Source organism: Chiroxiphia lanceolata, chromosome 3 (genome assembly GCF_009829145.1).
Source record: "Chiroxiphia lanceolata isolate bChiLan1 chromosome 3, bChiLan1.pri, whole genome shotgun sequence".
NCBI classification, from domain to species: domain Eukaryota; kingdom Metazoa; phylum Chordata; class Aves; order Passeriformes; family Pipridae; genus Chiroxiphia; species Chiroxiphia lanceolata.
Window position 1 is genome coordinate 23,719,976 of NC_045639.1, and position 12,707 is coordinate 23,732,682.

General features: G+C 39.7%; 2 protein-coding genes across 2 annotated transcripts in view; both read right to left on the minus strand.

The window, feature by feature from the left end:
* Positions 1–1,525: 1,525 nt before the first annotated feature.
* MRPS10 (mitochondrial ribosomal protein S10) lies at positions 1,526–8,341 on the minus strand. The gene is given in 10 exon segments (XM_032681298.1): positions 1,526–1,709; positions 1,988–2,095; positions 3,146–3,241; positions 3,244–3,281; positions 3,756–3,890; positions 4,913–4,946; positions 4,949–4,995; positions 5,103–5,142; positions 5,145–5,160; positions 8,291–8,341. Coding segments are annotated over 10 exon segments (639 nt in total). The 5' UTR covers positions 8,327–8,341; the 3' UTR covers positions 1,526–1,620.
* A 626-nt stretch (positions 8,342–8,967) lies between these two features.
* TRERF1 (transcriptional regulating factor 1) overlaps positions 8,968–12,707 on the minus strand; it is a 50,372-nt gene continuing 46,632 nt past the window's right edge. The window contains 2 exon segments of the mRNA XM_032681380.1: positions 8,968–11,983; positions 11,986–12,101. Coding sequence (XP_032537271.1) covers positions 11,781–11,983; positions 11,986–12,101 — 319 coding nt within the window. The 3' untranslated portion in view covers positions 8,968–11,780.

Below are 12,707 nucleotides of genomic sequence, written 5' to 3' on the forward strand. Positions count from 1 at the left end.
TTTTCTATTACCCCTGGGAAAACATTTTCTCATACTGGCAGATAATGGTGAGACATCTACCCGTACAAGCTTGAAGATGATCATAAAGCAGTCTTCTAACAGTTAGGAACTGTATTCAGAACACACCATTTTCCTCTTATTAATGGTTGTCTGACTTAGCCTTTAAATTAGGGAAAACTGAATCAAATATTTGCTTATTGGTCTGTGTTCTTGAGTATTTTCAGTTCTTTTCTACTGAAGATGTTCCAAAGTGCTCAGTGAGAGTCTACCAGCAGGGTGGACCAGCTGTGTGCAAAAGGCTAGAAGATCCTGACTGGATTTCAGACTAGAGGTGTCTGTCTTTGAAAGCCATACACAGATTACAGAGGGAGAGAAAGCAAAGGTAATTAGGTTGAAGGTTATTATTGCCTAAGTTCATACACAGTAAAACTCCATCTAGAAAGACAGGGCATTAGCTTAACCAACATCTAAAAATCTCCTCTGAATGACTGACTTGGGTTAAACTTGTTAGCTAGATGAGGGCTAATGCAGTATCAGCCAGGGGTGAGAGCAGTGGTATTAAGAGTCTGTGTCCTGATTATAAGGTGAGACTGCAGCTACCGGATACTGGAAGTCAAATTTGCTCCTGCATGCTGCCAAGTCTTTTCATCCATCTTCTTCATAAAAAAGGCAGTGGTATCGAATTTATATTGAACTGATCCTAAGGATTTAGTTCAGTTCAAAAAAACCCACTCGTCTCTCCTAAAGACAGAAGTGCTGGTTTACACATACAGAGATACTGACAGTGGTTTGACACTTCATATTCAAATGGAGTTCTAGGAAGGTAGGAATGCTTTGCTGTGATGCACAGAACATCCTATGTGGCAGATGTTGCCTTTGTTTCAGGGCATGAAACAGGTGATTCTGGCAGGTTGCTGTATGGATGCAAAGGTGGGCACTTCAGACGGGAATCATTTAGCTTTGAATGTCTGACCATAAGAAACATAATACAGCATGCTCAGATACTGCTGTTTATAAATGGTATGAAGCATGGTGTTTTTATTAACTTCCTCTAAAATGCAACTAAAAATTTTCTGATTGAAATGAGAGGAGATGGTCATAGGTAGGAAGATGACTCGAGACAAGACCTAAAGCAATGGTTGGAGTGTTGCGTTGGCACTTGCTAAGAAAGGAGGCAGAAAGCAGAAGTGGAGAAACATGTGGTAAAAGAAGTAAAGAATGGAAATAGTTTATCCATCGAAACGAGTTTATCCAGTTGGTAACTCAACAACAATCTGGCATCCATAATATGAAACATCACACAAATGGGGAAGTGGATTTTCAAGTATTTCAGAATTAAGAAGCCATCTAGCATCAGAAGGATAAAATGAATTTATATATATTTACATATACACACTTTCTACAACTTATTATAATGACCGTAGTTATTGATCATAGAGTACAGTCAACTTCTTCACTTTATAGCTGTTCAGTCTCCACGTACTGGAGTTATAAGTGAGAATAACTTGATGAAAAAAGAGTTCTATAAAATTTCTTTATAAGAGAACTTTTATTTAACAGTAAATTAGGCTGATAGGAGCAATGAATTCCAGTACTAACAGAGCCAAGTACCTGGTGTATTCATGACTTGACTTCAGCTTCTTCCACTTGAGGTAGTGTATCCCAAACTGGTTTCTTAATGTGTTCAGGTATTCTCTCTATCTTAGTCTAAAAGGAAAGCAAAACAACCATTTGTTACACCAACTAGCTAACATCTAACCACTTGCTTTATTTACTCGTTTGAGATATGACTCAGATTAAAAATGCCACCTAGTGGCACTTCCAAGCAATACAGCCTTTTTACTGTGTAATACTTTTGAAAAACGTTCCTTCCAATTACACCCATTTCCTCGGCTGACCTTCTAAAGACTTCAGTAGTTATTGGTACTTGCCTAAGGACTAAAGTCTCATAAATTATTAAATTAATAATGTGGTGTGGAAACTTACCTTTTTACTTCCATGGCAACCCCTTCAGGTAAGTTTCGTTGCACATACTCCAAGTAAACTGCAGCAGTACTGCTTGTTAGGTATTTAACTAAAACAGAAGTAATGTTTTCTAATTAACTACTATTACTAATACTTCAAACAGAAAAAAAAAACAAACCCAAAAGTTTGCTCAGCTTCTTTTTAGCTCCTGTTATGGGCCAAACATAAGAAAGGCAGTTCCCATGATACTGAACAGAGCTGGTTGTTGATCTGCACTCAACTCTCACGCAAGTATAAAGTAGTTACTTCCCTCCACAGAACTGCACATGCTGCCTGGGATCGTAGGCACTGATTATGATGGAAGTGGTCATCTAACACGGCAGGTATCAGGTGAAATTAATTACAGGTTATGCAAGAATTACCCTCAATTTCAAGCCTATTGTAAATCCTGCAACTCCAGAGTTCCACTGATATTTTAGTTTCTCCTGGTCCACTGAATTACCAATGTTTTAGTTTTTTCCTGGAAGGCAAACATTGTGCTTATGGTCTGTGGGCAGCCATTTGTACTATACTAATGTCTGGGACTTCAAGTCTCATTTTGCTAAGCACTGTGCAATGTACAGTAAGACACCCAGGAGCCACAAAATGCTGGCAGTAAACCTTTCTTCTAAGAAAGTCACCACAGCTGCATTCTAAACCATACAGATGTCTGTGTCATTGGCCCACAGAACTTGTGGTTTGTCTATGCTTCCTTTCTTGCATTTCCTCCATGTAGTTTTAGTTTGGCACATGATGCTGCATAGGGCAGAAGTATGTCTGTTCAAAAACATCCAACTCTCAGAGAACAGAACCCTTAGTGATTGGCAACAATGATTTAGATGCATCTTCTTCCCTTCCTGAGAAAGCTTCCATCTCACTGACTTTTCATAACACACATGAAGATAACCCTCAATTCTACCTTATTCTTTCAGTCATCCTTTCAGCTCTTAAGATGATAGTCAAGACCAGCCTTTAGTCCAAAAATTACATAGGCTGTGCATTCAGAATAACTTGTGTTACATTTGATGTACCTAAGTCAGCTGCTTTCTGATGTTCCCCTACACTCTCCTCCCCAACCCAAGTAAACAGGAAATTTGTTTCACTTTGAACTAACATCTAGTAACATCTTTGATTCGTGCACCCAGAACCCTTTTTTTCCTTCTTCTTACCTCCAAACACATGTAATGTGTTCTCATTTCATACTGAACTCGATGCTTCTTGTAAATATGTACAGATTGAGAAGTGTAAATCGTTCTATCGTCTTTGGAGGTTTATCTCTGAACAAAGAAAAGACAATTTCATGTTATATAAAGGATGATAATACAAGTTTATCTCAAAGATTACGCTGGACTCCCTGTTCTTATTTGACACTTACAAGATCTTCAAGGGAATATGAAACACTGCGGTATAGTTTGTTATTATAACTCACATGGGCATGATTAACACTCGGGTATTAGCCAGCATTAGCTCAGGGAAGCTACAGCACTGACAGCTGTATTTAGAGTACTGTCAATATCCTTCATGTAGTCCACTACAGCAGTGCTGAGTGCAGATCTGCTGCTGCTTTCTTACCACTGTACTGCCATCTAAGAAGTGTCATATTTATAATCTGAGAAAAAACTGTCAGATTACATCCATTTCTTAAAAAAAAAAAAAGAGAAAATAATACTTTCTAAGCACAGAACCTGAATTACAGTAGATGACATAAGAAGCATCTGACACCAACATCACTCTACAGATCAGTTACTTACACTTTTTCAATAGAGATGCCAGTTCTTTAGCTGCAAGCACTGCAAATATTCATAGCTGCCAACACAGCTTTATCGTGACCTTTAACTAAAATGGACAATCTCTTGTACAGTGTTTCTGGCTCATCGAAACAGATACTGCATTTTTAAAAAAGGACAAGAGTTACCACTGTATTTCTCCTTAATTAATGCTCACACTGCCTGTTTCCTTAACCTGTGTGCCCCATTTGTAAAAGAGGAAAAACACTCGGCACTTGTTCAAGCTTGCTTATTTATCTAACAGAGGCTGACTCTATTACCTTGATTGACAGGTCTCACTCTTTATCAGGAAAGCAAAGTGTGAAGAGAATAGCTACTTCTGAACATTTAGGTAAAATTTCTTCATCCAAAAAGGAATGCCAGACAAATATAGGAGACAACGCTAGCAAAGCCAAGAAGGAGTAATTCATTTACAGCATGGTCTGGAGCAGCAGTATTTGTATTTTAAATAGCAGTGAGGGAATACCCCAAATACTTAAAGTTTGCTTGGGTATTAAAAGTAACCAGACATTATGTCAACACCAGAATTCTCACTTACTAAGTCAGTTATAGGACTACTTTAAACATAGCAGGCTTCCCAAGGTGTATTATCGCTTTATGTTTGTGCAAATACAAGTTATGATTTTCAGTTAGAGCTTCAATTTCTGATGGCCTGGGCTCCCTGATCATCTGAAGAGCCGTGATGTATCTAGAAGTACTGATTTTCCCACAGGTTTACCTCCTAGGCAGTTTAGCACAGTAAATCCAGCCATGTGCCAGACACGGCAGGAAGGCTGGGGTCAGCACTGCAGATCTAATGCTGCCTGTCAGATGTTTCTGAAGCCCTGGACAAAAGGCTACTAAGCTGCCACAGGTGCTGAACTGAATGTGGCCAAAAAGCTGGTATTCATAGAGTTATGGCTGCATACAGAAAGCAGAAAGTGACTAAGTCGGAACTGTGAGCTAAAGAATTTTGCCAAAAAAACCCTCAAAAGATCTCAAATGCCAGTAATCTAAATTATTTCTTTCTCTATGACAAATTTAACATCATTAAGACAGAACTTTAAAAACCTTAAGAAAGGAATTCAAGTTTTTCTGTATGTTCTCTTTATAACTAAGACATATACAAAATACTGTGCTACAAAACACTTACCAAAGGATTGGTCTTAGGCTCCTGGTATCAACATGGGATCCAGCCAGCCGTGCTCCCATCAAGTTGGAGCTTCTAGAAATACAAGGGGAAAAGCATAAAATAAGTTGTTAAAGATGGAGTTATTTTTTTTTTAGGGACTACGGAGGAGCAGTGAAAGAAGGAGGGTCCTTTATACTTACGGAAGAAAATACTGCTTTTGCATAATTCTGCTTGCATACTGACAGGAAAAGTTGATCCCTGTATAAAACAAATAAGTCATGCTGTGGGTTTTTCCCCCCAAACCAGAAAGTAGTCAGTTAATACAGGTTTATTAAAAATTACTTTTTTTGTACATCAAAGCACAGCACATTCCTAAGCACTGATCTGGCAAAGTATGACATCTGCTCCGTTGGAAAATACAGGAAAACAGGAAAACAGAGGAAAACAGGACCATGGAAATAAATTTCAGTATACAATAGCACCTAAAAAAGGAACACATTAAAGGCACAATAATAGTATGTGCTTACTAATGAGGCACCTGAATAGCAACCACAAGCATATTTTCAACAGCAGAATGTATTTTTTTTGTGGCGTCAGATGTCATTTCTGTGTATGTTTTACTTTCATAGTAGAATATATATTAGTTTTGTCAAGTGACAACCTAAGTAGGACTTGTAAAAGCAATTGAAAAACAGTATTCTAAAATGCAAAAACTCAACTTCTGAATTTAACTGGAAATTTTCCGTTTTTGCAGGAAAAAAGCTCCTTGTGATTTTGAACACTTGCTCTTCTGAAGAGAACATTTAAACAGAAATCCTTCTTATCAAGTAATGAGTCATATTTAAAAGATACATGATTTTTCTGTGTTAAAAAGGTAATGCAGTTGTTAATCAAGATGTAACATTATTATCTTTCATACCAGAATAACTGTTCCCTTCTGAACATTATGTGGCTTCTAGCTTCCTTCCACTAATTCTTCATTTGACAAAGTTACAGACTGCTGGGGAGGGAAGGGGGCGGGAAGGAACTTTTCACTTGCCCAACAGAGCCTCAGGGCTGCAACAGAATGCTGTAGCCAAATTATTTCTTATCCTGCCCCTTGATACTCCTTTTTAAGAGGTGCTGGAGGTCATAGCTTTAAGAGAGAAGACAGATACCCTACCCACGAATTATAGAGGCAACTGTCTAATCAAACATCAGAAAACCAGCCAGAATTTACACTTTTCTAGGTAATCTTACTGTAGTTGCTCATGGGATTGCATAACTGACTACATGATGCTACTAGGTCCCTAACCTTTTCCAGCATGCATTATACACTCATTAGACATCAGCAGTGAATGAAGCTGTTTTCCCGAAGTAATTCTGCCTCAAATCGCCACTTATCCTACAAGTGCTGCTTCCAATAAGGAAGATGACTGCAGGAAGAGGTAGGACAGATTCCTGTTTACAAAGGTGACTGTTGTACAAATGCCTCCCCATAGGCAACCCCTTTCAAACCCAGATGTTCACAGAGAGCCACTGGTGTTACATTCTTTAAATGCATGTCACAATAAAGCAAACTTCAGGAGCACTGAATATTTGCCACTGTAGTTGATAACCATTCATAATGTTTCAAAGTTTTTATGTTGGGAACTACTTGAGCCTTAATACCTGAAACTACTTAAATACATCTGATAATTCTCTAATGACACCTAATAAAATAGAGAGACTCTTTACAGAGCATGTACTGACAGGACAAGGGAGAATGGCTTCAGACTGAAAGAGGGTAGGTGTCGATTAGATATTAGAGAAATATCTTTTCTGTGAGGGTGGTGAGACACTGGAACAGGTTGTCCAGAGAGCTGTGGCTGCCCCATCCCTGGAAGTGTTGAAGGCTAGGGTGGATGTGCTTTGAGCAACCTGGTCTAATGGAAGGTGTCCCTGCCCATGGCAGGGGTTTGGAACTAGACAGTCTTTCAGGTCCTTTCAACCCAGATCATTCTATGATAAAATTATGTTGATACTTGCATGTCAATTCTCTATCTCTGAGTCCTAATAGTGCCTCCCTTCCATTCAACAGCAATAGGAAACACAATAACCATCACCTGACATCACTTCAGGAAGCAGACAGGCCTATGAGCATAGAAGATTGTACTCAGTGCAGAGCTTAAAGTGTGTGTGCGAGTACATGGCACAGAACCTGACCTCAGATGACAAATGTAAGACTACTGACTGTAATCATAACTAAGTTTTTTATCTGTTTTGGTTTTTTTGTGTATGCAGTCTCTGTTATGTATTCTTTTACTTCTAACTGCTTAACCTTGTAATAACGGATTAATTATTTGCATACAAAGATACGTGCACTCAAAGCATATTGTGCTATATGGTTTTGGATACAAAAATTTCCGTCTTCATGTAATAAGATGAATCAAACAAAACATGATGAAGCAGTAGAGTCCTATCCCACCAGTTAAGCTCTCCAGCCTATCCAGTATTCTATGATTATGCATGTTATTCCCACCACGTGCCATCTCCCTTTGTACTAATTATGCAGGTATGTATCACATCTAAAATTAAAGGTGCTCTGTGCAAATTTTGACAAAATGATACACTGAATACCTCAAGTAGTAAAGACGGTGTTCAGCAGGCAGGAAAGTGCATTTTAAACAGCTTCATTCTCTGATTAAATACACTTGATGTGCTCTCGCTAATGGCCATCAGAGCAGGTGGAAAAGACACTCAAAGTCTGGCAGAATTCAATTTCCTGTGTGAACCAAGACCTTGCACAAACATAATAAACCTCTCCTAGCGCAAATAGCCTTAATTTTGCTTGGCTGAGAGATTCTGAAGTACTCAGAGGGAGACAGAAGCCTGCAAGCTAAAGCAAGTCCAGAATACAGTGCACACACAGAAGTGAATTTAAGCTTCAGAAAATGGATAGTAACACCCAACATCGAATTTTCCTCAATTTGAAAGCAATCACTCTTTAGAAGTCAAAACCAGCACGAAACATCGGCAGTGTAAAACACCGCCCTATTTTTAACGTTTTAAACTTCCAAGATTTGAAACTTTTAAGACTAGAAATTGGCTTGGCACATGACCTCCAAACCAAGAGATCTATTCCTCGCCATCCCTTACACCCAGAGTAACTGCTGGAAAAAAAACCCCAAAAAAAACCCCCAAAAAAACCAAAACAGAACTGCAGGCAAGAGTTCTGAGGACCCAGTAGGCGATGATGGCGTGCAGAGACATGGCCCCACGCTGTACAACCCCAACCCTCCCGCAGCCCAAAGGATAACATTTGCCATGTCCCCTTTTCCCACTCCCCTCAGGAATGAAGACGCCAAGGGAAAGGACGAGGAGGAGGAGAACGGGGCTCTCCCGTCCCCTCTCCCGCCACACGCCGCACCTGACAGAGCCGCCGCCACAGCCACCCGGCCGCCATCTTGTCTCCGCCCCGCCCCGCCCCCCATCGCCCGGAAGGAGAAGCCCGGCCTCAAGCACCACCCCCTTCCCGCAAGGGAAAGGCTCTGGCGGCAGGACAGCGCTCGAGGGTGGGGAGACGAGCTGGGAGCTCGTTTGGCGCCGTGCGAGCTTCTAATTCGTCTCCCCGCCCCCGTCCCCGCCTCCCCCAGGCGCTGCCTCAGGGCACGACCGGCGGTGGAGCAGCTTCCCCTCAGCCGCTTCCCGCCAACGCTGGCCCCGGTCCCCTCGCAGACACTCCCCGTCTTGTTCTCCAGGAATCGTTTGAAAAACCGATTACATGAACCTTAGTTTTCAACCTTTCCCCCTCCCTCTTAAAAATAGTTAAAAAAGGCATACAAGCCCGTTAGAGCAAAACCCAGCTAACTATATTTTACCGAAGTATTAAAATTACTGGAAATGGCACAGAAACCCCTTTCTGTTATAATATAACACAGGTTCTGATCGGTACCAAATATTTAAAGGGAGTGGGGAATAAACAAGTACTAATTCACTCCACTAAACAATCCTTAAATACACACAACCAGATGGGCATTAACCTGAAATTTAGCTTTGCGCAAGTCAAATGCCAGGAGCAGGGACCTGAACCAGCATAGATCACAGTTATATCAAATGTATATTTTTTTATTTTGTTACTTCCTCTGCCACCTAAAATTACAGTTGGCTTTTTACACTAAAGCACCTAAAATATTTACACAACCATCTTCTAATAAAATAACAGTTAAATATTGAAAATAAGATTTTTCTCATAAAATATGCTTTCTGTATGTACAGGTTTTATCAAAGAGGACTAGGTCCAATATTGAACAGTCTTCCATCATCAACCATCAGCAAGAAAACAAGTTTCTGAAATAAAACTATGTCCAACTTGTACAAATAGGCAGAACAGCATCTGTTTAACAACAGCCAATGCAACACTTAATAATGATGAAGTCAATGTTTGAGGCCTAAACCATGTACTGCTTAGGAAATGTACATTTCTTTTTTTTTTCCCTTTATGAATAACTTCTTTGGTTATCATTGTTCTGATATCTTTTTGGCTGTACAGCATCTGATTAATGTTACAGAACCAGGCATATATATGTGTGTGTATATATAGAGATAAGTTTAGCACAGATCCTGTCCAATTGTTCCACTGTAGATACTTTATAAAGAGCTGTTCTTCAGAATCAAGGCCATAAGTTTCTACTGTATTTCACGCTGTTCTTCAATCAGAATTCTGACTTCAAATATAATTTTGCTTAAACATGCAGTTTTTTCCCCACCATTAACAAGAGAATCTGAAAACACATCCATTTTCCAGTGTAGCAGCCTTTCTCAGAAAGATCCTTAGAAGTTCAAAATGATACAAGTTTGGGACAGGGAGAGGAGATTCTGCTGGGCTGTTTCTAACATAGGCTCCTAAGAGCCAACACGTTACTACTGCTCACAAAACTCTCCACTTTGCAAACCATGAAGACTTTACATCCTGTGAGATTTCTTGTCAGTGGATCTAGCTGGTGGCACCCAGCTGAGCACCCAGTGCACTGAGCCTGGGTTGCATATGGCCCCTGCAAAAGTAACACATCACAGCACAGAACTGCTGGGGAGTGTCTGACTGACAGTTCAAGGAAGAAAGAAAAGCTGCCTGATTTCCTGAAACTCAAGGGTACAGTAACTGAGAATGTCATCCCTTATGTGGTAGAGGGAGTGAATTTCACCCACTGGTCAAAACCAACTCAAAGAACCTCTGGAACAACCCCCAAAACACTAAAAAAAACCATTTACATTAACGAGAAACTGAGAAGTTATTCGCATTCTCCTTAAGAGTTGTTCTTTAGCATCAGAGCATTTGACCTTAAGCAGAAACTTGAGGTCGTTTGGCTTCACATATTTGGCTCTGACAGAGAAGGTACCTCTCTCTGTCAGTGGGTCCCACTGTTCTTGAACTTGTGTGGTCCAGTACTCCTACAAAAGTGCCATAATTTGCTCTCATTTTGCATAGTTAAACAAGGAAGAAAGACAGTAGAAAATAGACCTACCATCTCTGAGATTCTGCTAAAGGTATTAGGAATGTGGCAAAAAAAACCCAATAAAACAAAACCCAACCCATAAAAAAAACCCCAAACAATGCTAAAACCTGGAAGATCTGAAATCAGTCTTATAAAATATTTTATAAAGTTAGCAGTACTCCTCTACTGTGCAAAATTCACAAGAAAATCAGTGCTGCTACCTGTGAAAGCTCTACAATCAGCATTTATACTCTGTTATTAAAGGTCCACTCAACCTAACTCCAATTCTTCCTCAATTCTTTTATTCTGCAAGGTACGGTTCTTTTGATATCCTATTTACTCAGAGAACCAAATCTAAATTTATATAAATGTTGTCAAGGCATCCACCAGGTAGATCTGAACCTAAGGGAGGAGAAATGGTAATTAAACAGCAACATCAACTCACCTTTGCAGTATGTTTTTACTGAATAAACAATATTTGAATTTGTTGTAATGAGGACTGAAAATGGCACAAGATTAACATGTTATACCTGGAAGTAATAACTAAATACGTGCTGAAGGCATATACTCCATCAGTCTCTGTTCCATGGGCAAGAATCCTGCACTGCTCAAGCACAGACTCCCCTAAACCACCGAGATGGCTATTCCACAGTGTGATTTATTGTCACAGCACAGTATTTTCAGTGCAATCTGATTACCAAGGCAGTGTTCCTGATTCAGTGTTCCCATCAGATGATGTGAACCACAGTACAATCATTTTCTTTCTTCAGTCCTTGAATTAGGTCATTTAAAATCAGAAGATCAAAACCTTGCTAAAATGGAAGGTCTAAAATGTCTCTGTAAACAAGACAGAACTGAAAATGTACTGCAATTACAGATGATGCAGTCACTCCTGTAACTATTTCACAGTTAAATCAGATTTTTCCCCCTCCATCTCCCTTAAAATGACAGCACAAAGAATGTAAGCATATCTTAAGAGAGATGACATTTAGTCTCTAGAAGATGCTGGAAATGATCCAATATAGGCAAAAAAAAATGTTTCATCAGAAGTGTGTGAAGTTTATTCTTGCAATTGGGGTAAAAATGAAACTTGGAAGAGTTAAAGACTAAAGATTCTACTGGACCATCTGGAGGGAACTGACAGCAGAACCACAAACTTCTGTAATTATGGCCTTGGAAGTTATCAGCAAGAAGAGCTCAGATAAAACACCTTATAAGAATTTTGTACCAATTATTTATTTCTTCCCCCAAAACACAATTTAATAAAAAAAAAGGGAAAAAAGCAGATTTTTTTTCTAGACCTGGATAAAAGAATTATCATTTTCAACAGGTAGTTTACAATCAGTGGGGAATAAACAAGCAGTCCAGGTTTCCTGATTGATCCATTCAGGGTGTGCTCAGTAGCTGTCTATCAAACAACTTTATTTACAACTCAGCATCATCCTGCAGTAGATCTGGATCTTCATCATCCAATAAAAGGTCAGCATCCATGACTTCGTTCTCTTCCATGACATCACCCAGATCCGGAACAACATCGTCATCAATGTCACCAACATTTTCAACATGTTTAACCAAACCCATGTGATCCAGGGGGATCAAACTATGCCCAGCTGGCCCAGTAGTTCTTGCATAGTGGCTGCCATTTCTGCTGCCACAGCAGCTTTCTGAGCCTTCTGCCTTTGCTGTTCCTCTTGTTGTCTGTGAGTCTTCATATGAGCATTGCGGCTTTTGATTTTGAAAAATACCCTAAATTTTAAAAGAAAAAAAGAAATCAGATAAAAAAGCATTGCTTTTGATGAAGTGAGCCAAAAAAGACTCAACAACCTATCAGTACATTTGCTTCCTTGTCCTGAAATAGAAGTCAGTGAAGTCTGCAATGCCATGGTGCGAATTTCAGGGACAGACAACCAGATTTATACATACTGATGGTATCAAAATGGCCTGCTCTGACTCTGCCAGAGGTAGTTTGTAACTCCCACACTTACTTCAGCATCCATGCACAGCCTAATCTTCCCTGTATTGGTTTTACAACAATCTTGCACAAGATGGAAAAAGTGAAGGAATACGTTAGGATGGACAATGCACAGCAACACAGAGAAAGCTGCGCACTGTCACATCCAAGCCTGTGATGAAGCAGAAAGCTGGACTGTCAGATATACAAATTCTAGCAGATAAATGGATTCAGGAAAATAGGAGTAAATACTGCAGGGGTATCACATCCCAAATGTCATGCAAACCCATCTCTGATAGTTTTGGTAAGAGGACTTGATCATCTAGGGGGAGAACTTCTTTTGAGACCATCAGAGTGAAATAAAGGGTTTGTTCACAGCACTACTGACCTGGAATCTAAAC